We start from the raw sequence: 26,357 nt of genomic DNA on the forward strand, positions 1-26,357 counted from the left end.
AAAACATTTGACACTGACCGAGAAGCCACAAGAATCACAATATTCCCCTTTAAACATAGACCTTTCAACATAACCAACCTGTCTGAATCCTAACCAAGTAAACTTCAATCACTGTGTCTCTCCTCTTACAGTATAATCACAAAGCTTTCTCTGTTTTCACCTGTTCTAATTAAATCCAAGTTCACTTTCCACTGAATGGTGTTCTCATGCTTATTTAAAGAGGTGACATGGGTATAAAGGGAGCAGAGTACAAGGGATTGACCTCGTGATCTTCAGGTCCCCTCACTAGCAGGTACGGAGGAGAAGATTCAGAGAAGTCAGCACGGTTATAAAGAAAATGAAGAGGTCGGGTAGGGATACAGGTGAGCAGTTATCCAGTTGTGTAGATGCAGGTCGTCACATTGATTGTGATGATCAGCAGTTGATAGGATATGGATGAAGAGGTAAGTCCTTAAGAAGGTAAGAAATTAATTATTTGTTTATGATGGGGTTCCAAAAGTGTTCTTCGGCTGTCCTCATAGGAAAACCCTTTTTGGTTCCAAGTAGAACCCTTTTGGATTCCATGTAGAACCCTTTTCTACAGAATCAAAAAGGGTTCTCCTATGGGGACAGCCAAAGAACCCTTTCAGATTCTGGATAGCACCTTTTTTGTATGGTGTTTTTAAATTTAACTAGGCAAGTCAGTTAAGAACAAATTCTTACTTACAATGACAGCCAAGGAACAGTGGGTTAACTGCCTTGTTCAGGGGTAGAACAACAGATTTTTACCTTGTCAGCTCTGGGATTTGATCTTGCAACCTTTCGGTTACTAGTGCAACACTCAACCACTAGGCTACCTGCCGCTCCAGGTGTGTATGGTGCTTTGTTAGCACATGTAGTTGTGTTACGATACTGTATATGGGGTTTTACTCAAGTTTGAAAATGTGTAAGAATTGTTTTCGAAATGTGGGGAAATAGGCATGGGGAAAAGTTCATTGGCTTCTTAAAGGATTCCAAGTGAGGCATTCTGAATGGTAGATTATCACCACAAAATGATACATTTCACATCAATATCAACAAAGGGAAAACTAGTCGTCGACTGTTTTGTAATATCCCACAACTGTCTGAATACATGTGTGGGGTTGAATGTGATTACCTCAACAGAGCTTGTGGAAAGTAAAGGTCCTGAGTGTATTGGCCTGACTGGAGACTGTAGTAGACTGCCTCTTCATTCATTGTTGTTTCTGAAATTCATGGTGGGAAACTGTACTGGGGTGGAAGGTGGTGTAAGCTTATCTAAGTCAAATGCAAATGAGACCAAAAGTCCTAGAAGCCTACCTGACTGTTTTCTGTCATCTTAAAGTGCTGCACTGTTCTTAAGGACCTTATTGATAACCTGGAAGCTTGCCAGAAAACCCAATATAATATTGATCAGTGGTATGGTCGGTTGTGTCATGTACTACATGGGGCAATGGAAAAGTGTTTAATTGTTAAATCAATATCATCAGTGGTGGAAAAAGTACCCAATTGTCATACTTGAATAAAAGTAAAGATACCTTAATAGAAAATTACTCTATTTAAAGTGAAAGTCACCCAGTGAACTACTACTTGAGTAAGAGTCTAAAAGTATTTGGTTTTAAATATACATAAGTATCAAAAGTAAATATAATTGATAAAATATACTTAAGTAGTAAAAGTAGAAATCATTTCAAAGTCCTTATATTAAGCAAAGCAGACGGCACCATTTTCTTGTTTTTTAAATTTACGAATAGCCAGGGGCACACTCCAACACTCAGACATCATTTACAAACGAAGCATGTATTTAGTGAGTCCACCAGATAAGAGGCTGTGGTGATGACCAGGGATGTTATTTTGATAATTGTGTGAATTAGACAATTTTACTGTCCTGCTAAGCATTCAAAATACAATGAGTATTTTTGGGTGTCAGGGAAAATGTACCGAGTTAAAAGTACATCATTTTCTTTTGGAATGTATTGAAGTAAAAGTAAAAGTTGTCAAAAAATATAAATAGTAAAGTACAGATACAAAAAAAAACTCCTTAAGTAGTACTTTCAAGTATTTTTGACTTTTTTTTACTACACCACTGAATATCATCTAATCCTTAGAGACCTCAAAAAATTGGTAAACCGTATTGGAATAAAGAATTAAGTAATTTATGGTCTGTAATGAGAGTTGCAGAAAAGAGGTTCCTAAAATGTAAAGAACAATCAATGTATCTTTGACAATAGCTAAGGTCATTTAGGAGGAGATTCAAAAGGGGTCCAGCATTGCATCTCAAACAATTGCAAAGTAACAACTCTCAGCAATTTGGAATTAAATCAATAAACTGGGCCCGAAAACTGTTATGAAAATTCCCATAGAAATCACATTGGAAAATGGTGAACTTGAACATAAGAAAAAATGTATATTAGATAACTGGGAGAATGGTTTTGCTAACCTATTTTTTGGCAACAATATACCATCTGTGTTGATGACTTTTAAATTATACTTGTAACTTAAAAAATGGGATGGAAATTGAGATGAATAGGGCTGGATACACCTCAAATTCATTCCGGAATGTAAATTTGACTAAGGAGGAAGTTAGGAAGGCTGTTGAGAAAGCAGAAACAAGGAATATAATTAATTATAAACAGGAATAGAGGAGTTTCCAAATGAAGTTACTGCAGACTCTATTCTGTCTATTTCAAATGGTATCATCCCTTCAACTGGGCACAGATCCATCATTAAACCAATCCCAGTCATCAAAGTATGATCCACAGGTCCCATTAAATGACAGAGGCGTCTGAATTACTAGCATAGTCTACAAATTATACTGGGGTATCTTAAACAACAGGTTGACTCAGTATTTGGAAATGTCAGGTTTTCTTGTAGATGAGAAGAACAGGTTTCATGAAAACAGAGCTTGTGTAGATCCTATTTACACTGTATCCACTGTGATTAGAGCCAGACTATGAGACTGTAAACCTACATACGTATGTTTTATTGATTTCCAAAACACCTTTATTGGGTAAATAGATATATTTTTGCTTTCAAACGTATAAATGCTGGAGTGGATGGTAAATGCTGGAGTGGATGGTAAATGAGTTGAAGACTGGATGGTTCCCTATACATAGCTCCAGTCTCCTGTAGACAGGTAAATGAGTTGAAGACTGGATGGTTCCCTATACAGAGCTTCAGTCTCCTGTAGACAGGTAAATGAGTTGAAGACTGGATGGTTCCCTATACAGAGCTCCAGTCTCCTGTAGACAGGTAAATGAGTTGAAGACTGGATGGTTCCCTATACAGAGCTCCAGTCTCCTGTAGACTGGTAAATGAGTTGAAGACTGGATGGTTCCCTATACAGAGCTCCAGTCTCCTGTAGAGAGGTAAATGAGTTGAAGACTGGATGGTTCCCTATACAGAGCTCCAGTCTCCTGTAGACAGGTAAATGAGTTGAAGACTGGATGGTTCCCTATACAGAGCTCCAGTCTCCTGTAGACAGGTAAATGAGTTGAAGACTGGATGGTTCCCTATACAGAGCTCCAGTCTCCTGTAGACAAGTACATGAGTTGAAGACTGGATGGTTCCCTATACAGAGCTCCAGTCTCCTGTAGACAGGTAAATGAGTTGAAGACTGGATGGTTCCCTATACAGAGCTCCAGTCTCCTGTAGACAGGTAAATGAGTTGAAGACTGGATGGTTCCCTATACAGAGCTCCAGTCTCCTGTAGACAGGTAAATGAGTTGAAGACTGGATGGTTCCCTATACAGAGCTCCAGTCTCCTGTAGACAGGTAAATGAGTTGAAGACTGGATGGTTCCCTATACAGAGCTTCAGTCTCCTGTAGACAGGTAAATGAGTTGAAGACTGGATGGTTCCCTATACAGAGCTTCAGTCTCCTGTAGACAGGTAAATGAGTTAAAGACTGGATGGTTCCCTATACAGAGCTCCAGTCTCCTGTAGACAGGTAAATGAGTTGAAGACTGGATGGTTCCCTATACAGAGCTCCAGTCTCCTGTAGACTGGTAAATTAGTTGAAGACTGGATGGTTCCCTATACAGAGCTCCAGTCTCCTGTAGACTGGTAAATGAGTTGAAGACTGGATGGTTCCCTATACAGAGCTCCAGTCTCCTGTAGACTGGTAAATGAGTTGAAGACTGGATGGTTCCCTATACAGAGCTCCAGTCTCCTGTAGACAGGTAAATGAGTTGAAGACTGGATGGTTCCCTATACAGAGCTCCAGTCTCCTGTAGACAGGTAAATTAGTTGAAGACTGGATGGTTCCCTATACAGAGCTCCAGTCTCCTGTAGACAGGTAAATGAGTTGAAGACTGGATGGTTCCCTATACAGAGATCCAGTCTCCTGTAAACTGGTAAATGAGTTGAAGACTGGATGGTTCCCTATACAGAGCTCCAGTCTCCTGTAGACTGGTAAATGAGTTGAAGACTGGATGGTTCCCTATACAGAGCTCCAGTCTCCTGTAGACAAGTACATGAGTTGAAGACTGGATGGTTCCCTATACAGAGCTCCAGTCTCCTGTAGACAAGTACATGAGTTGAAGACTGGATGGTTCCCTATACAGAGCTCCAGTCTCCTGTAGACAGGTAAATGAGTTGAAGACTGGATGGTTCCCTATACAGAGCTTCAGTCTCCTGTAGACAGGTAAATGAGTTGAAGACTGGATGGTTCCCTATACAGAGCTCCAGTCTCCTGTAGACTGGTAAATGAGTTGAAGACTGGATGGTTCCCTATACAGAGCTCCAGTCTCCTGTAGACAAGTACATGAGTTGAAGACTGGATGGTTCCCTATACAGAGCTCCAGTCTCCTGTAGACAAGTACATGAGTTGAAGACTGGATGGTTCCCTATACAGAGCTCCAGTCTCCTGTAGACAGGTAAATGAGTTGAAGACTGGATGGTTCCCTATACAGAGCTTCAGTCTCCTGTAGACAGGTAAATGAGTTGAAGACTGGATGGTTCCCTATACAGAGCTCCAGTCTCCTGTAGACAGGTAAATGAGTTGAAGACTGGATGGTTCCCTATACAGAGCTCCAGTCTCCTGTAAACTGGTAAATGAGTTGAAGACTGGATGGTTCCCTATACAGAGCTCCAGTCTCCTGTAGACTGGTAAATGAGTTGAAGACTGGATGGTTCCCTATACAGAGCTCCAGTCTCCTGTATACTGGTAAATGAGTTGAAGACTGGATGGTTCCCTATACAGAGCTCCAGTCTCCTGTAGACAGGTAAATGAGTTGAAGACTGGATGGTTCCCTATACAGAGCTCCAGTCTCCTGTAGACAGGTAAATGAGTTGAAGACTGGATGGTTCCCTATACAGAGCTCCAGTCTCCTGTAGACTGGTAAATGAGTTGAAGACTGGATGGTTCCCTATACAGAGCTCCAGTCTCCTGTAGACAGGTAAATGAGTTGAAGACTGGATGGTTCCCTATACAGAGCTCCAGTCTCATGTAGACAGGTAAATGCCTTGGCCCATCAAATCAAGCATGCTAACCTAGGAGTTATATTAGAGGACATGACTCTGGGGATACTATGGTACGCAGATTATATTGTCCTCCTTGGAGAGAGTGAGTTTGATTTGCAATGTATTTTGAACACTATCAAGCTCTGGTGTACCAGATGGAAATCTGGTACACCAGAGTAAAACCCACAAAAAAACACACCAAAATAAAACCCAGATAATGCACTTCAGAAAAAAGGGTAGAGTAAGAAGAATTCATGACTTTTATTTTGGAGCAATACCCCTAAGGTACACTTGCTCATATACAGTGCATTCGGAATGTATTCAGACCTTTTCAGACTTTTGTTACGTTACAGCCTTATTCTTAAAATTGATTAAATCGTTTTTTTCCGCTCATCAATCTACCTACAATAGCCGATAATGACAAAGCAAAAACAGGTTTTCCTAAATATTTTTTATATACATTTGAAAAATATTCTAAAAAACAGTTTTCGCATTTCATTGCGGGCTATTGTGTGTAGATTGATGAGGAAAACGTGTTGTTTAATCCATTCTAGAAAAAGTCTGTTATGTAACAACATGTGGAAGAAGGGAACGCGTCTGAATACTTCCTGAGTGCATTGTAAATACCCTGGTTTCCTTTTTGATCAATATATGACCTTTGAGGAGGGTATCAAGTCCATATCTGACTCTGAAAGTAGAGTGTTGGGGTCCATTCTTAGTAAATTGAAAATCTCTAAAGACCCTGGTACATATTCACAGCTCTATAATTCATGTGTGTGTCCTATATTGAACTATGCTGCTGGAATCTGGGTTTGTAAAAAAGCCAAAACAGCAAACTCTATTCAGAATAGAGCCATACAATGTTTTTTAGCAGTGCATAAGTTTGCCCCAAGCCTTGCTATTCAATGAGACATGGTTTTGGAGCCCATGAAAGGGGGGTCAGAGGGGTGAAATTATTAGGTTATGGAACCATGTTATTGATATGCCAGAAGACAGAATAACAAACATGGTTTTCAACTAGGATAAAACACAACTACCCTTGGACAAAGGAACTCAATGACATATTTAAGGAAGCTGATCTACAACACATACTGTATTTAGAAATAAGTTATGATGCAATATCAAAGTGATCAAACACAAATGAACCCTAAACTACAAAGAGAAATGGTCAACTGACAGCTAGGATCCAGAACCTCATGTCACCTCTCACCTAACCAGAAACCAAAGGTCCTTGTGTGCCCAGTTGAGAACCGGGATACCTCACCTGGGAATGGAAGTAGGTAGGTTCAATGCCATAAACAAAGAAGAGTGGCTATGTACAGTACAGTCTGCGAAGAACTGCACTTTTTATTTTACTGTACATTATATGATGATTTAAGAGAAACCTTGTTTGAAAAAATGGTAACAACAACAGAACTATTCTGTAGTAGTGCTGAAGAAAACCTTGAATGACAATTCAGAGAAGAAGTGTTCCTGGTTGCAAATTTGATCTCCAAATCTTGGAAGACGCGACAAGAGAAGTTCTATACTTAAAAGGTTTTTGTTTTCTTTTCTCAATTGTATGTCACTGCCGTATATACTGTATACTGTATGTGAACATCAATGGAGGCTGCTGAGGGGAGGTCCGCTCACAATAATGGCTGGTACTGAGCAAATGGAATGGCATCAAACACATGGAAATAATCTGTTTGATACTATTCCACCTATTCAGCTCCAGCCATTACCACGAGCTTCTCTTCCCCAATTAAGGTGACACCAACCTCCTGTGGTGAACATATATATACATGATTTATTTATTTAGCTACAGCAAATGCAGTGTTTTATAAGTCCATGTGGGCTGGGCATCCTGAAGATGACCAACACTATAATAATAAAACAAATCAATCAGTCAATCATGTAGCTATTTTTAGATATGCTCTGCGGTTAACTGCTGAGACAAGACCTGACTATCTGCAGTCATTTGTGGATTGGGTATCATCAGACAGTTGATTACAGAGATATGAAGATTATTATGCCCAATCTCTTTCCCTCCTCTCCAATCCCCTTCCTTAATCTCCTTCCCCCCTGACCGCCTCCTGTCTAGATGATCCGGTATCTGGTAGCAGCAATAAGCCTAATGAAGCGGTTTGGCTCATGCACAGGTGCAGATATGTATACGAAAGGTTATGGAGTGTGCCACATGTGCACATGAACTTGATTCCGAAATAATACATCGTCTGAGGTTACTTTTTTCTTAAAAACTTCTCAACCCTCAACAGGAAGTTGTGCTGACCTTTTCATTTGTTTTAGCATTCATAGAATGCAGGATATCAAAGTACAATGCAGTACTACTTGAGATTGGATTTTTATCCAGGATTAGATCAAGTGTTACTTTGCCTGTAGCTTTGTGTAAGTGGTTAACCTGTCTTATCGTCTGTCGTCTATTTGAATCCTTTGTCCATGTGAATTAAACATGGGTCTGTGTGATTAAAACATGTTTTATTCAACTGCATTTAAAAGAGTAGGAGAAACGGCTTAAGAGATGTCCTGCATTTCCTGATTAAACAAGCAAACTGAAACCACAACAATGCACAGTATTTAACCTACACCAAACTCTAGTAAGTAGGTAGATGATAGTTTGTAAATCAGTTTGTAAATCACAAGCTAAATACCTTGTTCTTGCAGGCAGTGGTCAGAGGTGAGGCTGGGTTAACCTGACTCCTTCTAAACAGCAGAGGTCATTATGGATGGAGCTTTACTGAAGGTGTGATATACATGATACATGATTTGTATTAGGCGTTATAAACTGGGTGGTTCGAGCCCTGAATGCTGATTGGCTGACAGCCGTGTTACATCAGGCCGTATACCACAGGTATATTTTTTTACTGCTCTAATTACGTTAGTAACCAGTTTATAATATTAACAAGGCACGTCGGGGGTTTGTGTTGTATGTTGTATGTGGCGTTGAACAGCATATATTGGCCATATACCACACCCCCTCAGGCCTTATTTTTTTAACTAGGCAAGTCAGTTAAGAACAAATTCTTATTTTCAATGACAGCCTAGGAACAGTGGGTTAACTGCCTGTTCAGGGGCAGAACGACAGATTTGTACCTTGTCAGCTCGGGGATATGAACTTGCAACCTTTCGGTTACTAGTCCAACTTTCTAACCACTAGGCTACCCGGCCGCCCCTTATTGCTCATTTATAGAACTTTTCATCATAATGCATCATACAGCTTGGTCATAATACTTTATGAATGTAGTTCTAGATGTTTATGAACAACTCATAAGGCCTTACTAATGAGCTTATAATAAAGTGTTACGGAAAACACTAAATGGTGTTGATTCGCATGAAATGCTGTTTTCTCTGGTCAAAAAACATTTATTTTTTACACTTGTTTTTTTGTTTTACTTTATGGTTAATGGTTGTCAGATATAAAATATTTTCTCTAACCAGCTCTCTGAGGTGCAAAGTGGATCCATAGCACCAGCCATAAGATAATCATTGTTTGGACATTCGTCTTACAGCTGGACTTTTAGTTTGACTCTAGACTAGCTGCAGGTAAGCGCTCCATGCATAGGACTAATATGAGTTCAATACACTTAGGCCTTGTATGTTCAGTCATGTCGTGCAGTTGTTCATGATAATGCATTATGTGTGTCCAGGTGGTGGAGAGGGGTGTGTGTTGTGTTTGTGCTTGTAGGTGTGTGAGTGTACGTGTGCTTGAGTGTGCACATAGGTAAAAGCGAGACGCCCCCGGCCCGTAAAGCGATCCTGACACTATGAATAATGGAGAACACAGCGCGGGGCAGAGAGGATAAGTTCTCTCGGCAAGGCTCCTTTTTCACAGGGCTTTCTCCTGTGGGTCACGTGAAGCCAGTAATTTTTCATGAGCAGAGCGTGTTGGCGGCCCTGCCCCAGGAGGAGCGCTCCTAGCCAGACAGAGCTCCCTGCGGCCCCAGCATCCTCCTCCCGCAAACCCACACACCAGCCAGTCCAGTCCAGTGTACCCAGGGGCCACTGCGCGGCCTGCCGCCACGGGTCAAATGAATTGTCTTACACCTCCAGAAACTCAAGGAAGCTCTTACGAAACTGAAGGCCAGGGAAGCGGATGAATAAAATATGCCCTCAAAAGAGAAAAAAACTGCAGGAACGGAGGAAACTGAAGAGGTGGTTTGCGACGTGGAGGAAAAGGAGCCAAAACCGAAAGGGAAGAGCAAGTCTGACGCCAGCGGAGACACCAAGCCAGACGGAGCGAAGAAGAGGAAGAAACACAAGAGCCCAGAGGAGTCTGACGAGGATCCAGAGAAAGAGAGGAAGAATAAAGGGGAACGCCACGATAAGGTGAAAGAGAAAAAAGAAAAGAAGAAAAAGAAAGCAGAAGATGATGCAGAGAAGAGGGAGGGGGATGAAGTGATTGAAAATGAGCAAGAGGGAGATGACGAGCAGAACAACAATGACACCATCGAAACCAAACCCAAGAAGAAGAAATCCGAAGAAGAGGACATGACTGAGGGAGAAGTTAAGGAGGAAAAGAGGAAGAAAAAGAAGTCGTCTTCTGAGGGAGACCAACAGGGAGAGGAGGAGATGGGGTCCAAAGGCAGGAAGTCCACAGATGGAGGGAAGAAGAAGAAGAAAGCTCAGGATGAGGAGCCCCTCTTGGAAGATCAGGAGGGAGAAGAAGAAGACTCCAAGAAGAAAAAGAAGAAGAAGCAGAAGAAGGGATCGGCCGACAGTGATGAGGACAAGAAAGACAAGAAAGGGAAGAAAGGGAAGAAGCCCAAGGCCAAGCAGGTGGATTACGCTGAGATCTACTACAATGAGCTGATGACCTACCAAACGGACTCCTCCGATGGCTATGAGGAAGAGTACCACAAAAAGAAAGGTAGGACCATGGGACGGCTCCCAGCTAGGGCATGACAGTACCTCTACATAGTTCAGCTGTAAGTCTGGGTTGTAAGGTACTCCAGTTCTAAGCAGTGCTGTATTCTGAAGTGGCACTGAGTTATATTTCTACAGCCAAGCTGGACTCTACTGTGTTGTTGTAGAGCCTGTCTGGGGACCCCTCTGTGATTGTCCCTGGATGAAAGCTCAGTGTGTTCCACATGAATGAAGCCCCACAGAGACTGAGAGGCCGACAGCTGTTTGGAGTCAGGCTGGGGCCAGGGCCTAGGGCCAGGGCCTAGGGCCAGGGTTGGGAGGAAAGGTTGGGGTAGAGCTGAGAGCAACGCTGGGTGCCAGGGGCAAGGACTGAGACCAGACACACACACACACACACACACACACACACACACACACACACACACACACACACACACACACACACACACACACACACACACACACACACACACACACACACACACACACACACACACACACACACTAAGCTGGGCCTTACTGAAAGAGCTATAGCAAGCCTTTAAATAGCTCACTAAAGACCATTTTCCATTTAAAATAATACTGTTAATGGTAGGTTTCATCTTTACATTGCACTGCTAGTAAAAGCAGTTGACACAAAAGCAGATCTATATTTAGTCTGCTCTGTGACTGTGATGGAGACGCAGTTTGGGTTAGTGGTGTCTCATCACTTAAGGCCTAAGGAGGATAGGTGTCTGTCTTCTCAGTTACCTGGCTTTGATAAAGTGAGGCTTGGCTGAAGGCTTGGCCTGCTAACCTAGGCTCCAGAAGGATAACTCTCTATCTTCTACACATATCAGCTCAGGTTCATCAGGTCATACCATTATCACATCTCTTTTTATAATCATTTATCAGGTCTTTCTCTGAGATCAGGTTTAATCATCTCTCTTTATCAGGTCTTTCTCTGAGATCAGGTTTAATCATCTCTCTTTATCAGGTCTCTCTCTGAGATCAGGTTTAATCATCTCTCTTTATCAGGTCTCTCTGAGATCAGGTTTTATCATCTCTCTTTATCAGGTCTCTCTCTGAGATCAGGTTTAATCATCTCTCTTTATCAGGTCTCTCTGAGATCAGGTTTTATCATCTCTCTTTATCAGGTCTCTCTGAGATCAGGTTTTATCATCTCTCTTTATCAGGTCTTTCTCTGAGATCAGGTTTTATCATCGCTCTTTATCAGGTCTCTCCGAGATCAGGTTTTATCATCTCTCTCTCTTTCTCTCTCTCTCTCTCTCTCTCTGTCTCTCTCTCTCTCTCTCTCTCTCTCTCTCTCTCTCTCTCTCTCTCTCTCTCTCTCTCTCTCTCTCTCTCTCTCCCTCTCTCTCTCGTAATGTTTTCTTGGGTGTCTTTATAATTAACTGCTCCTAATTTTCACTGTTAGGGTTGAGGCTATCAGTGCAATGCTGGGGTCATCTGAATGTTTCCAGAGGAATACCACACAAGGTTCCATTTTGTATAATTTATGAGGCTGTACAATCAATGTTTACCCAATGTCATACAGTATTTACCAGGGACTTCTACTTACAGGCCCTGGTATTTACCCTTGATTTTTTTCTCAATTGCTAAAACACTAAACCCCATTGGCTGAACAAAGTTCTCAGTTGCCTGGACTCATTTACCTAATTATGCAGTCTGTTGTCAATACCTTAAACCATTTCACATGGTAAAACACAATTTGCAGATCTCACTTAGACTTTTCAGCAAAACTCTAAACACATTCTCATTCTCAAAACACATTCTGCACTCTAATGCACATGTCATCCATACTGGTAAACACAAGTGGCAACAGTCAAATACAAATAGAGAACATATGTCATTGATTGAACACAACCACTTAAAACTGATTTAACCTGTTTCAAATGATGCGACACAACCAATATAAGCCAGTTCAGAGAGCAAACAGGTTGTTGAAGGTGGGAAGGAGAAAGTCTGAGAATGGATACTGTAGTACAGTGCATTGTAGGCTGTATACTGTATAATGGATTAATTGTATGGCCCTGAACATTGTGCTTTCCATTTATTAACAGTACTGACTGCTCAATAGATTTTGACTGGTTGCAGGTTCATATCAACAAAGAACAAGAATTACAGTATCACAGAGACAAAGGACAAGTTTGTGAGATGCAGGGTACAGTACTGTAAAAATAGGGGTACAAGGAGGAGCAAGAACAAAAAACAAAATTGCAAAGAGCAAAGCAGAGTAGTAATTTCTGATCCATTTTGAGCTACTATGATAGAACATGTTTTCGTTCATCAAAAGACAATGACGAAAAAATATGAATCTTTTTTTAGATTAAAAATGTACTTCTCCCTGAGAATTGTATGTTTTGAACAATGTGTTTTCTATTTTTCGGTGCATTGTTTACTGACTGCTTGAGAGTGTATATCATTTTGATCACTTTGTTTATAAACTGTTTTGAGGTGAATGTTTCATTTTGCAAGAGGAGTCAGAGGTTATGTAAATAGTGCTTGAAGATGAGGTTTTGTGTTTAATGTTTTCAGGAAATGGAGCAAGGTTTCAGAAATTGTGATTTAGCAATTGAGAAAAACTGTAACCATGATCTATCTGCATGTTACCTAATGCTATTGACTGGCCAGGGGGTTTTACCCAAACGCCCTGGTTACATTATTCTATAGCCCAAGCTCTATCCTATTACTACCATGTGCAAAAAGGTGCTATCTAGAATCTTAAAGGGTTCTTTGGCTGTTTCCATAGGAGAACCCTTTGAAGAACGCTATTTGGTTCCATGTAGAACCCTTTCCACAGAGGGTTCTACCTGGAACCCAGAAGGGTTTTTATCTGGAACTAAAAAGGGTTCTACCTGGAGACAAAAAGGGTTCTTCAAGGCGGAAAGCCAAAGCTTTTTCTAAGTGTACTTTACCTTCAGTTCTCAGTGGCATAGAAAACGCCTAATGAAGCCTGATGAAGGAAGAAGACATAATATAACAAAGGAAATCATTCGGGAACCTATAACAATCCAGGTTCATATTGTTTGTATAAAAACCAGACTCAAGGAATTATAGAAAGCCCTTCCACTGACTTACAGCTTTAGCAGTAGAACTAACACATCTATCTACACATGCTTTAGTCACAGACATAAACACAGAGAGACGGGTGTGGTGGGTTCCAAGCAAACACATCTACACATGCTTTAGTCACAGACATAAACACAGAGAGACGGGTGTGGTGGGTTCCAAACAAACACATCTACACATGCTTTAGTCACAGACATAAACACAGAGAGACAGGTGTGGTGGGTTCCAAACAAACACATCTACACATGCTTTAGTCACAGACATAAACACAGAGAGACGGGTGTGGTGGGTTCCAAACAAACACATCTACACATGCTTTAGTCACAGACATAAACACAGAGAGACGGGTGTGGTGGGTTCCAAACAAACACATCTACACATGCTTTAGTCACAGACATAAACACAGAGAGACGGGTGTGGTGGGTTCCAAACAAACACAGTCACACGATACTGAGGAGTGTTCATCTACCTTCCTCCCTGTCTGTTTGGAGGCTGTCAGTTAATCAGACAGACAGAGTGAGAGGGAAAGGGAAAGAAAGAGAGAGAGAGAGAGAGAGAGAGAGAGAGAGAGAGAGAGAGAGAGAGAGAGACACACAAATCCAGCTCTGAAATGTGAGAGAGAAAGCCTTAGTAGGCTTGCAGCCAGGCATGGATTCTCCAACGGCAGATTATCTGCAGTGAGTTCCCTGGCAGGCCTCTATGGAAGGAAACATAATGCTACTAATTGCGCCATCGTAAAAGGCTATCAACATGTTTTCAGGTGACACATTGCCAGTTCTTATGATCTTACTTTTATCCTATTTGTTTATGAAGCCTGGTCAAACTTATGGAGAAATAGATTGGACAGGGTTCAGGCCCAATGTTCAGCTGACGCTGTAAAGCGAGGTCATGCCCACAAGCAGAAGGACAACATTTTTAATCTGCGTTTCAGCAGGGCTTCTGAATAGATTGTTGTGTTGTGGGCTCAACTAATGTATCAAATCAACTAATTAAATTATGCCTCACCTCTCTCTCTCTCTCTCTCTCTCTCTCTCTCTCTCTCTCTCTCTCTCTCTCTCTCTCTCTCTCTCTCTCTCTCTCTCTCTCTCTCTCTCTCTCTCTCTCTCTCTCTCTCTCTCTCTCTCTCTCTCTCTCTCTCTCTCTCTCTCTCTCTCTCTCTCTCTCTCTCTCTCTCTCTCTCTCTCTCTCTCTCTCTCTCTCTCTCTCTCTCTCTCTCTCTCTCTCTGTCTCTCAGTGTATGAGGTGGTGACTGTCACAGGTGATGTGAGAGGGGCAGGCACAGACGCCAATGTGTTTGTCACTCTTTTTGGAGACTTTGGCATCACTCCCAAAGTGCACCTGGCCAGCAAGTGAGTTCTATGGTATTTTCTCCTAATGCATATGTCAGCTCTGCGGTAGTACTAAAAATAAATGCTGGAATACATCACTTACTATAATGAACTACTGACTCACAGAGGGTCAGGGTTATAAAAGGACACGCTCCCAATCATGTTCCATATTATCTTATAAACGTAATCCTGAACTCAAAATGCTCTGTCAATATGTTTCAATCTTTAGTATTCATTTATTGCTAGCATTGAATTATATACACTGTGAATCATTGACAAGGTATACGTTTTCATCCTAATTCATGAATGTACAATTTGGATGTTGTGAATGGGATGTACAATGTGGAATTTTACTATTTGTGCAGAAAAAAAATCATTTTCTATGCCAACTGTTACTCTTTAACCTTTAACCTTTGCATTTCTCTCTGATTCTTCAGCACAGAAAAGAGGTATTTTTATCGGTCTACCTAAGGATGATTATTACAGTAGGATTACCTGTGTTGTGTTGCATTGTGGGTATGAGGCTGTATAAGAGTGCAGTCCTGTAACTTTAACCACATGAGCCTCACATGAGCTGACTTAGTGATGCTGCTCTGACCTCAACTATCAAATCAATACATTTATCAAACCACAAAAAAAGCTACTGATCATTTTAAGAACTGGCCTTATCACGTTTGCCAGATGGTCATAGAAATGATGTGACTGATGGATACGATCCATTATGAGAGGAAGCAAAGCTTGTAATGCGTTTGATAGAGGCCTGGCTAAAGTACGGGATGCACTCCGTACACATAATGGACACACAAAGTATCTGGAGTAAGGAAGAACTACGTGACATGGCCGGTCTTCTTTTCATTTAGAGCAAATGAAAGAAGACCACGATGTCATTTCCAGACGACACACTAATCCGTGTTGTAATATGAGGACCCATAGTACAGGGACTGTTATCATGCAAGTCGCAGGCTCTCCTTATCACTACACACCCATGGATACGCAGATAGATTTACACGTATACAGTATCCTGTACCTAGGCCTCATCTATAGTACAGTTGACTACACCTTGTCACTCACACCTGGAAGTCCTGTCATTCTCCCCCATCACATTAGACACATTGACTCAATATGTCACAGAATATACAGATGAACATACAAAGACACTGTATATATACAAATGTATGTGCATATAGTATGTATGCAGTCTGCTGTGTATATTCATGTTTTCTAGGTCCATGTGTCAATGTGTAATTCATTACAAATAGCTGTGACATATAGCTTTATTGTTATTACCAACATTACAACTGAGGAGTACAGTTTCACCTTACTCAGATATAGCCCATGTCCTGTATGTTCTACCTGTATTATGGAATGATCAATGAACATTTGCATCATGATACAGGTAAGTGGAAGCTCTGCTTTTCAACAGGTCTGCAAGATTGGAACAATCAAGGCAGAGCGAAATGCAACATTTTGGAATTCCGATGGAACTGTGCAGATATAACTGTTCAAGTGACATGAATTCCAAAGTTTGCATTGGGGTTGATTTGTTTTGTCAATGTCAGTTTGAATTTCTTTTGCAGGTACATTTTAGACACAGTGTTGGACAGTCATTTAGTCCTTTATTTAGGGAGTGCAGGCCTGGCATTATCACATAGAGTTGAATATTCACCATCATTGTGGGCAGGGGAGCATTCAGAGAAATGTGGGTCAATGACAATGCCAGGTCTATTCTCTATTGTCGGAGGGTATCGTATCTGATTCACCACGGATGGCAGAGAAGGACCTGCCGCAGAGACACCAGCTATCTGTCACTGTCAGAGGTAGAGGAGTGGGTAGAGGAGTGCCAAAACCCCAGACTGTCTCTGGGCAGGTGTCCGATTCTACCACCCTGTGACAGAGACAATAGGATTGTCTTTCAGGTAACACTTTATTTGATGGTTCATATGACATGAATATGACATAAGACCTATCATGAGGTGTCATGTACATTCAAGACCACTCATGTCAAAGAAAGTGTTACCAATATTTTAGAGGGGGCAACAGAATACTGGGATTCTGCCACCCTTACCAGCCTGGCAGGAGATCCTCATTGTGCCTCACACTAAGTGGTCTAATCTGTCAACAGCTGCAATTGACAAGATCTATCTTTATCCCTATTTATCTTGTAGGCTGTCTCTCTCTTTTGCTCATGCTATCTTTTTTCACATTACAGAAGCCGAACGGCATTTGAGAAAAATAAGACGGACGTGTTCCGGATTAAAACACACAATGTTGGGCCCTTGAAGAAGCTGAGGTACAGCATGGCTTATGGTGATGGCATCATGGTGACTGAAACCACTAGTTTAACTTATAGTACACTACATTAACAGCATACTGTCCTGTAGTCGCCGACTGAGTTTATAATGCCTGTGGGGGATTTCCTCAGAATGATCACTGAGCGTGAAGCACCATCTGTTCACTGGGGGTTGTGATAATGATGGTGCTAGAGATGGGATCTGGGTCACATCCCAGTCTTAAAAGTGAGGAGACATAGATTGTCTGAGTGACTGCAATGCCCTGGGTGTTGGTAGTAGCCTAGAGCTATATCTTTATAGGAATAAAAAAAAATAAAACATCGGAAAATCTGAAGTGCAAAATCTCGACCAGAGATGGGCAACTTTTATGGGGGTGGGGGCCACATAAAAAACGGAACTCATCACGAGGGGCCGCAGTGGCTTGTGGGTCTGCGTATCCACATCCACCCCCCCTATTTTAGTGGCCCTCTCGCCGGTCCCCTCACTAGTTACCCATCCCTGCTCTAGACCATCTTCATTATCCATTTCAATGTGTTCTGAAACTTTCCAGGGCTAATTGTCAATTAACCACTACCTAAATTAATAGGCCTACAATTTCTCATAACATAGGATATTTCATCTGTAAGATGCCACTTTGTGCGACATTTTATCTCTGCAAAACTGAACTTAACTATGCAAAAAAAAGGCCTACTCACAATGTCGTAGCAGGACTGGTCAGTGGTGTAGTGGTGAGTATACTTCTCCAGGTATTTCCCAAACGGCCCGCATGGCGAAGGAAAGGCACCTTGTGTGAAAAATGACGTTTTCCTAAGTTTTAAATGTGTTTTCTATAGATTTGTCAGGTTTTCACTCTCAAAACCACACTTTTTATAGAAAAACTACAAAAATTTGATGTTTTAAGTCCCCAATACTGCTTAAACCACATCAGAAGACCATTTTTGAAGTCTGGGAAAAATCTTCATGATGTCGTTCTGCCAGGTAGGCCTACTTTTAATTGGGAAGGTTTTTTGGGAAAGCATTCAGAAATGTTCAAAGAGCGCATGAGGACTGAAATGCACATGACAAAGATTCAACCAAGACTTCGGACCAAACTTTTTAGATACCTGGTTTGCGTAACCATTGTTGCCTTAGATAGAATTTACTGGCAGATATCTACCCTACCAGCTACCAATGTCTTTCTTCTGTGAGCTGCTCCATATTTCGCAAAAACTAGACTATGTGTGCGGCGAGTATGTGAATATATGTCACATACTTTGCGTTTGTGTATGCTACTTTGTGCATGATTATTCTCTATTGTACTACATGCAAACACTATACATACAAAGTATGTGGGCACCCCTTCAAATTAATTCAGCCACACCCATTGATGACAGGTGTATAAAATCAAGCACACAGCCAAGCAATCTCCATAGACAAACATTGGCCGTAGAATGGCCTTACTGAAGACCTTCAATGTGGCACCGTCATAGGATGCAACCTTTCCAACAAGTCAGTTCGTCAAATTTCCTTGCTAGAGCTGCACCGGTCAACTGTAAGTGCTATTATAGTGAAGTGGAAACATCTAGAAGCAACAACGGCTCAGCTGCGAAGTGGTAGGCCACACAAGCTCACAGAACAGGACTGCCGAGTGCTAAAGTGTGTAAACATCGTCTGTCTTCGGTTGCAAAACGAAAGAGTTCCAAACAGACTATGGAAGCAAGGTCCATGACCGAGCAGCACCACACAAGCCTAAGATCACCATGTGTAATGCCAAGCGTCGGCTGAAGTGCTGTAAAGCTTACCGCCAGTGGACTCTGGAGCAGTGGAAAAACTTCTCTGGATGATGAATCACGCTTCACCATCTGGCAATCCGACAGACGAATCTGGGTTTGGCGGATGCTAGGAGAACGCTACCTGCCCGAATAAATAGTGCCAACTGTAAAGTTTGGTGGAAAAGCAATAATGGTCTGTGGCTGTTTTCATGGTTTGGGCTAGGACCCTTAGTTACAGAGAAGGGTAATCTTAACACTATAGCATACAATTACATTCTCAACGATTCTGTGCTTCCAACTTTGTGGCAACAGTTTGGGAAAGGCCCTTTCCTGTTTCATCATGACAATTCCCCCGTGCACAAAGTGATGTCCATATAGAAATGGTTTGTCGAGATCGGTGTGGAAGAACTTGACGGCTAGCACGGAGCCCTGAGCTCAACTCCATCAAACACCTTTGGGATGAATTGGAAGGCGACTGTGAGCCAGGCCAAATCTCCCAACATCAGTGCCCGACCTCACTAACGCTCTTGTGGCTGAATGGAAGCAAGTCCCCGCAGAAATGTTCCAACATTTAGTGGAAAACCTTCCCAGAAGAGTGGAGGATGTTATGGAAGCAAAGGGGGGATGAACTCCATATCAATGTCCATGCTTTTGGAATGAGATGTTCGACAAGCAGGTGTCCAGTGTAATTGATACAGTGTACGCCTACACCTCCACTCAGGGTGAGACTACCACATTTCGGGGTTCCCGCATTTGGCGAGAGGGGGTCAGCTAACTTCCGGCATTTGTACACATTCTGCAATGGTGCAAAGATAATCATTCGCAGTTTTATAATGCTATCCTAGACATTCTGTCATGAGGCTAAGAGAAAATGATGCTGTTTTAAATCAAATTGTAAACTTTTTGCCATGGGGCAGGGATTTTTTGGATTGTTTTATAGACCATCTCATGTTGATCTACATTTGAAGTCAGAAGTTTACATACACTTAGGTTGGAGACATTAAAACTTGTTTTTCAACCACTCCACATATTTCTTGTTAACAAACTATAGTTGTGGCAAGTCGGTTAGGCCACCTACTTTGTTCATGACACAAGTCATTTTTCCAACAATTGTTTACAGACAGATTATTTCACTGAAAGTTCACTGTATCACAATTCCAGTGGGTCAGAAGTTTACATACACTAAGTTGACTGTGTCTTTAAACAACTTGGAAAATGCCTCCGCTCAGGAAGGAGACGCGTTCTGTCTCCTAAAGATGAACGTACTTTGGTGCGAAAAGTGCAAATCAATCCATGAACAACAGCAAAGGACCTTGTGAAAATGCTGTAGGAAACAGGTACAAAAGTATCTATATCCACAGTAAAACAAGTCCTATATCGACATAACCTGAAAGGCTGCTCAGCAAGGAAGAAGCCACTACTCCAAAACCAACATAAAAACACCAGACTACAGTTTGCAACTGCACATGGGGACAAAGATCATACTTTTTGGAGAAATGTCCTCTGGTCTGATGAAACAAAAATAGAACTGTTTGGCCATAATGACCATCGTTATGACCATCGTGGGAGGAAAAAGGGGGAGGCTTTCAAGCCGAAGAACACCATCCCAACCGCGAAGCACGGTGGTGGCAGCATCATGTTGTGGGGGTGCTTTGCTGCAGCAGGGACAGGTGCACTTCACAAAATAGATAGCATCATGAGGGAGGAAAATTATGTGTATATATTGAAGCAACATCCCAAGACATCAGTCAGGAAGTTAAAGGTTGGTCGCAAATGGGTCTTCCAAATGGACAATGACCCCAAGCATACTCCCAAAGTTGTGGCAAAATGTCTTAAGGACATCAAAGTCAAGTTATTGGAGTGGTCATCACAAAGCCCTGACCTCAATCCCATATAAAATTTGTGAGCAGAACTGAAAAAGTGTGTGCGAGCAAGGAAGCCTACAAACCTTACTCAGTTACACCAGCTGTCAGGAGGAATTGGTCAAAATTCACCCAATTTATCGTGGGAAGCCTATGGAAGGCTACCCGAAACTTTTGACCCAAGTTATACAGCGTCTTGTGTTCTTTCATGATATGACCTCTGTGAGAAACAAGTGTCGGAGTGCACCGTATTTTCAGTGAAATTTTTTTTTTTATTTTTTTTTATTATTTAAAAAAAATGTTTTACCCAATTTCGTAGTATCCAATTGTTGTAGTAGCTACTATCTTGTCTCATCGCTACAACTCCCGTACGGGCTCGGGAGAGACGAAGGTTGAAAGTCATGCGTCCTCCGATACACAACCAACCAAGCCGCTGCTTCTTTAACACAGCGCACATCCAACCCGGAAGCCAGCCGCACCAATGCGCCGGAGGAAACACCGTGCACCTGGCCACCTTGGCTAGCGTACACTGCGCCCAGCCCGCCACAGGAGTCGCTGGTGCGCGATGAGACAAGGACACCCCTACCGACCAAGCCCTCCCTAACCCGGGCGACGCTAGGCCAATTGTGCGTCGCCCCACGGACCTCCCGGTCGCGGCCGGTTACGACAGAGCCTGGGCACGAACCCAGGACTCTGATGGCACAGCTGGCGCTGCAGTACAGCGCCCTTAACCACTGCGCCACCCGGGAGGCCGGTGCACCGTATTTTCTCTGGGATTTCTTTGCCACAACAAAAATCAGAAAATGGAAAATAAATTAAAAGGTAATTCAAGTCTAGGCTAGCAGTCTATCATTTCCGAGTTCAGCTACAATATTGAGTGAGTGAGTGTTATTGTTTTGTTTTTTTAAAGTTCAGTGCTGTTCTCTGTAAAAATAAAGTGTTTTAAAACTAGCCTCCCAATAAGCTGCCAACATTATGAAGGTGTTGAAAAGGTATGCAAATGTGTCTCCCTGCATATGCTCCGAAAAAACCCATTAGGTCTATCATCCCAACATTTGTTTGGAGTGCTTCCCCAGTACTTTCCAAATGGTGGCAGCTTAGTTGCAAACATGGTAGCTCGTAGTTGCAATATTATATTAACAAATGTTTTTGTTTAACAGTGTTGTGTATCCTATAGAATGAGTTAGAATATCAGAAGGCTAATTGTTGGGTGTCCAATACTCCTCTAAGAAAACCAATGGTCCAACCCTCATGTCTTTTTCATAATCCCTTCAAAATGTATTGGAGTTTTTACACTTGCAGGATGGCCAAAATGACCAAATAGGCCAAAAACTGGTTGAATCAAAATGTCCACATCATTTCGACAAAATAAATCAATGTAATGACGTTGAATCAACTCAATGTGGAAACTTGACTGGACTTGCAAAAAGTCATCAATTTAAGGGAATTTCCTATTTATTCATACAATTTTTAACCTAAATCCAATGGCATCATGGTGAAATTGATTTCATGTTGAATTCACATTATTTGACAACTCAACCATACGTAAATCAAAACTAGATGTTGAACTGACGTCTATGCACAGGGTGACTAAATCTAGAAAAATGCACAGCATCTTGTCATCTAGGTGCTAGAATGAACTACTAATTACTTGACAGGCTCACTTTGAACTCGTCATCTTTCTTCTCGAATCCACAGGACATAAAACAACAAGAGGTAAGATCTACGTTTTGAGACGTGACATGTAGTACTATTTTCAGATTTTAGTATATGCTTTTCATTGTAATGAGAAATTTAATTTTTTTGAAGATTTATAGGAAAAAAACATGTGTATCTCTTTGAAATGTAAACAGAGCACTGAGCGTACTGCAAGCTTTTTATTTTCAAAGCCTTTTACATTTAATTCAGTTCATGTCATGTTAATTTATCTTTTTGAGACCCGTGGAAACAACTTTGTAGATGGCCACCAAAACATGTAAAATCCTCTAAGTTGCTGTGAGAAAGCTGCACTGCTCTGTTGATGCTTGTTATTGGATGTATTAGGTCACGAAATCCGACTTTTTGGATAGACTGTTATTAAATGTTAGAGAAATACATTTCTTGAACGATTCAGAACATGAATAATCATATGTGTCTTGGTAAAATGTATTTTATAACATAAGGAAGTGAAATTTCATCACCAAATTGCGTTTTCACCCACTATGGTCAGAGTGGGTGGAAATTTGACTAATTGTCAAATGAGGAGACGTTTCCTCCAGTACCTGACTGTCATTGTGTCCCCAGGATTGAACATGACAACACAGGTGGCTTGAACGCCAGCTGGTTCCTGGACCGGGTCGTGGTGACCGACATGAACCGTCCACACCTGCGGTTCTACTTCGCCTGCAACAACTGGCTGAGCCGTGAGGAGGGGGATGGCCTGTATGTCAGAGACCTGCTGGGCAGCCTCAACCCCATGGATGTCCCCAAACGTAGGTTACTCTGGAGTGCATACCTTTACACACAGTATGCTATACAGGTTAAATCCACATAGAAGATGTGTAGGCTACATTGCACAAGACTGTACTCTACAGTTCATACTGTCCACTGCATACCTATTGCAGTGAATGCACTCTAAAATGCATGCAGTATATGATGTAAAGGAAAACCCTTTAATTTAATATAATTTAGGAGCAGCATGCTGTATCTTGTGGTATCTTGTGGTATATGGCCAATCTACCACGGCTAAGGGCTGTTCTTATGAATAACACAACTGTCTAATATACCACGGCTGTCAGCCAATCAGCATTCAGGGCTCGAACCACCCAGTTTATAATTGTAGTTCTAAACTGGGTGGTTCAAGCCCTGAATGCTGATTGGCTGACAGTCGTGGTATATCAGACCATATAACACGGGTATGACAAAACAGTTATTTTTACTGCTCAAATTAAGTTGGTGAACAGTTTATAATAGCAATAAGGCACCTTGGGGGTTTGTGACTTATAGCCATATCCCATACCCCCTCGTGCCTTTTTGCTTAATTAACCCACACTCCATGTTCTTAAGCGTAAACCAAAGTTACGTAAGTTACTCTGCCTACTGTTACTTGTGTGTAAGGTGCCCCATGGAGCCTAATCGGCTGGTAAGCATCGTAGTCCTCTTGTTACCATGTGACCGTCACCTTACAACTCCTTATTAGACAGAGATGGAGAGAGAGTAGGATGCAGGGTGTGTCTTGGGGACAAATGTCACCATGGTAGGGGACACAGATCATGCCTCTGCTCGTGCCTACTTTTCAAGTCTATTCAAGGAGACCTGTTATTCCAAACCAGACAGCTGGCATGGGAACACCCTTACTGTAGGCTCACACACACACACACACACACACACACACACACACACACACACACACACACACACACACACACACACACACACACACACACACACACACACACACACACACACACACACACACACACACAGAAGTGCACACACACAGTATATGAATATTTAACTTGGAAACTAGCTCATTGAGGATTAGAGGAACTATGGGCTGTCTGTCTGTGGTCTGTTGTGAGAAAGGAGGAGGAGACAAACAGAATCATGAGGCATGAGACTAGACATGTGAATAGAGAGAAGTTACGGTTAGAACTGAGAGGTTATGGTTAGAACTGAGAGGTTACAGTTAGAACTGAGAGGTTACAGTTAGAACTGAGAGGTTACAGTTAGAACTGAGAGGTTATGGTTAGAACTGAGGTTACAGTTAGAACTGAGAGGTTACAGTTAGAACTGAGAGGTTATGGTTAGAACTGAGAGGTTACGGTTAGAACTGAGAGGTTACGGTTAGAACTGAGAGGTTTCGGTTAGAACTGAGAGGTTTCGGTTGGAACTGAGAGGTTACAGTTAGAACTGAGAGGTTACGGTTGGAACTGAGAGGTTACGGTTGGAACTGAGAGGTTACAGTTAGAACTGAGAGGTTACAGTTAGAACTGAGAGGTTACAGTTAGAACTGAGAGGTTACGGTTGGAACTGAGATGTTACGGTTGGAACTGAGAGTTCACGGTTAAAACTGAGAGGTTACGGTTAGAACTGATAGGTTTCGGTTGGAACTGAGAGGTTACGGTTGGAACTGAGAGGTTACGGTTAAAACTGAGAGATTACGGTTGGAACTGAGAGGTTACGGTTGAAACTGCGAGGTTACAGTTAGAACTGAGAGGTTACGGTTGGAACTGCAAGGTTACGGTTGAAACTGAGAGGTTACGGTTAGAACTGAGAGGTTACAGTTAGAACTGAGAGGTTACGGTTAGAACTGAGAGGTTACGGTTAGAACTGAGAGGTTACAGTTAGAACTGAGAGGTTAAGGTTAGAACTGAGAGGTTACGGTTGGAACTGAGAGGTTACGGTTAGAACTGAGAGGTTACGGTTAGAACTGAGAGATTACGGTTGGAACTGAGAGTTCACGGTTAAAACTGAGAGGTTACGGTTAGAACTGAGAGGTTTCGGTTGGAACTGAGAGGTTACGGTTGGAACTGAGAGGTTACGGTTGGAACTGCGAGGTTACGGTTAAAACTGAGAGGTTACAGTTAGAACTGAGAGGTTACAGTTAGAACTGAGAGGTTACAGTTAGAACTGAGAGGTTACAGTTAGAACTGAGAGTTTACGGTTAGAACTGAGAGGTTACAGTCAAATTTACAGTTTCAGTGACAATGGTCGCATAACTTGAAAGGTACCATTATGGCATTGTCTATGTGAAATATCATGACATAACCGGTTCACTGTCAGATATGAATGAGAACACATACATACAGTACAATATCACTAAGTTCATAAATATGCTGTGCTTTTTGATATTTGATCATTTTACAGTGAATAAGTACATAGTGAGTGTGTTCACTTCTGCTGAGAAGGGCAGCGGGACTGATGCTGACGTCTTCCTGAATATCTTTGGAGAGCATGGCGATACAGGTGAGATTTAGACTCTTCGTGTAGCTTAACTGGTCAAACTGAAGATATAGCTCTTTCCTGAGTTATTAGCAGTGAGAATACCAGCTCTGTCATTAGCGCTTTGATTTAATTCTATATCACAATACGGTTTCTATATAATTAAAGGGGAGAGACGGCTGGACAGTGACAAAGATAATTTTGAGCGAGGCACGGAGGACAAGTTTACTATTGAATCACCAAACCTGGGAAGGCTAAAGAAAATCACCATTGGCCATAACAACAGGGGCTCATCAGCTGGATGGTGTCTGGATAAGGTACACACACACACACACACACACACACACACACACACACACACACACACACACACACACACACACACACACACACACACACACACACACACACACACACACACACACACACACAACATGTTATCTCTCTCCAGGTGGTCATTGATGACATGGGGAACAAGGAGGTGTATGAGTTTCCAGTGAATCGCTGGTTCGCCATGGACGAAGAAGATGGAAAGATACAGAGAGATGTGTTGGTGGGAGCAACACAGCCCATGGGTGAGCCCATCCATAGAATTACATATAGAATTATGAATAAATTATAGGATTTCTATGAGCCCACCATCATAATGACAGCACATTGAGTTCCAATATTGTATTCTGTATCAGATACATAAATCAGATTGTATGTTCACTTTAGTGACCTGAGTTTTTTATGGTCAGGTCACATGGTCTTAGTTATGATGGCTTTTATAATATAATCCATTGAATGACCTATAACCTAACCCCTC

The 26,357-nt window shown here is 41.9% G+C and overlaps 1 protein-coding gene across 1 annotated transcript in view; it reads left to right on the top strand.

The window, feature by feature from the left end:
- The first annotated feature begins 9,563 nt into the window (after positions 1-9,563).
- Positions 9,564-26,357, top strand: part of LOC139408450 (lipoxygenase homology PLAT domains 1a) — a 50,041-nt gene continuing 33,247 nt past the window's right edge. Inside the window, exons 1-8 of the mRNA XM_071152362.1 lie at positions 9,564-9,661; positions 9,722-10,326; positions 14,629-14,743; positions 16,932-17,012; positions 22,910-23,097; positions 25,475-25,573; positions 25,718-25,866; positions 26,001-26,124. Coding sequence (XP_071008463.1) covers positions 9,564-9,661; positions 9,722-10,326; positions 14,629-14,743; positions 16,932-17,012; positions 22,910-23,097; positions 25,475-25,573; positions 25,718-25,866; positions 26,001-26,124 — 1,459 coding nt within the window. The remainder of the gene's footprint in view (positions 9,662-9,721; positions 10,327-14,628; positions 14,744-16,931; positions 17,013-22,909; positions 23,098-25,474; positions 25,574-25,717; positions 25,867-26,000; positions 26,125-26,357) is intronic.

This window comes from Oncorhynchus clarkii, chromosome 5 (assembly GCF_045791955.1).
Source record: "Oncorhynchus clarkii lewisi isolate Uvic-CL-2024 chromosome 5, UVic_Ocla_1.0, whole genome shotgun sequence".
Classification (NCBI taxonomy): Eukaryota; Metazoa; Chordata; class Actinopteri; order Salmoniformes; family Salmonidae; genus Oncorhynchus; species Oncorhynchus clarkii.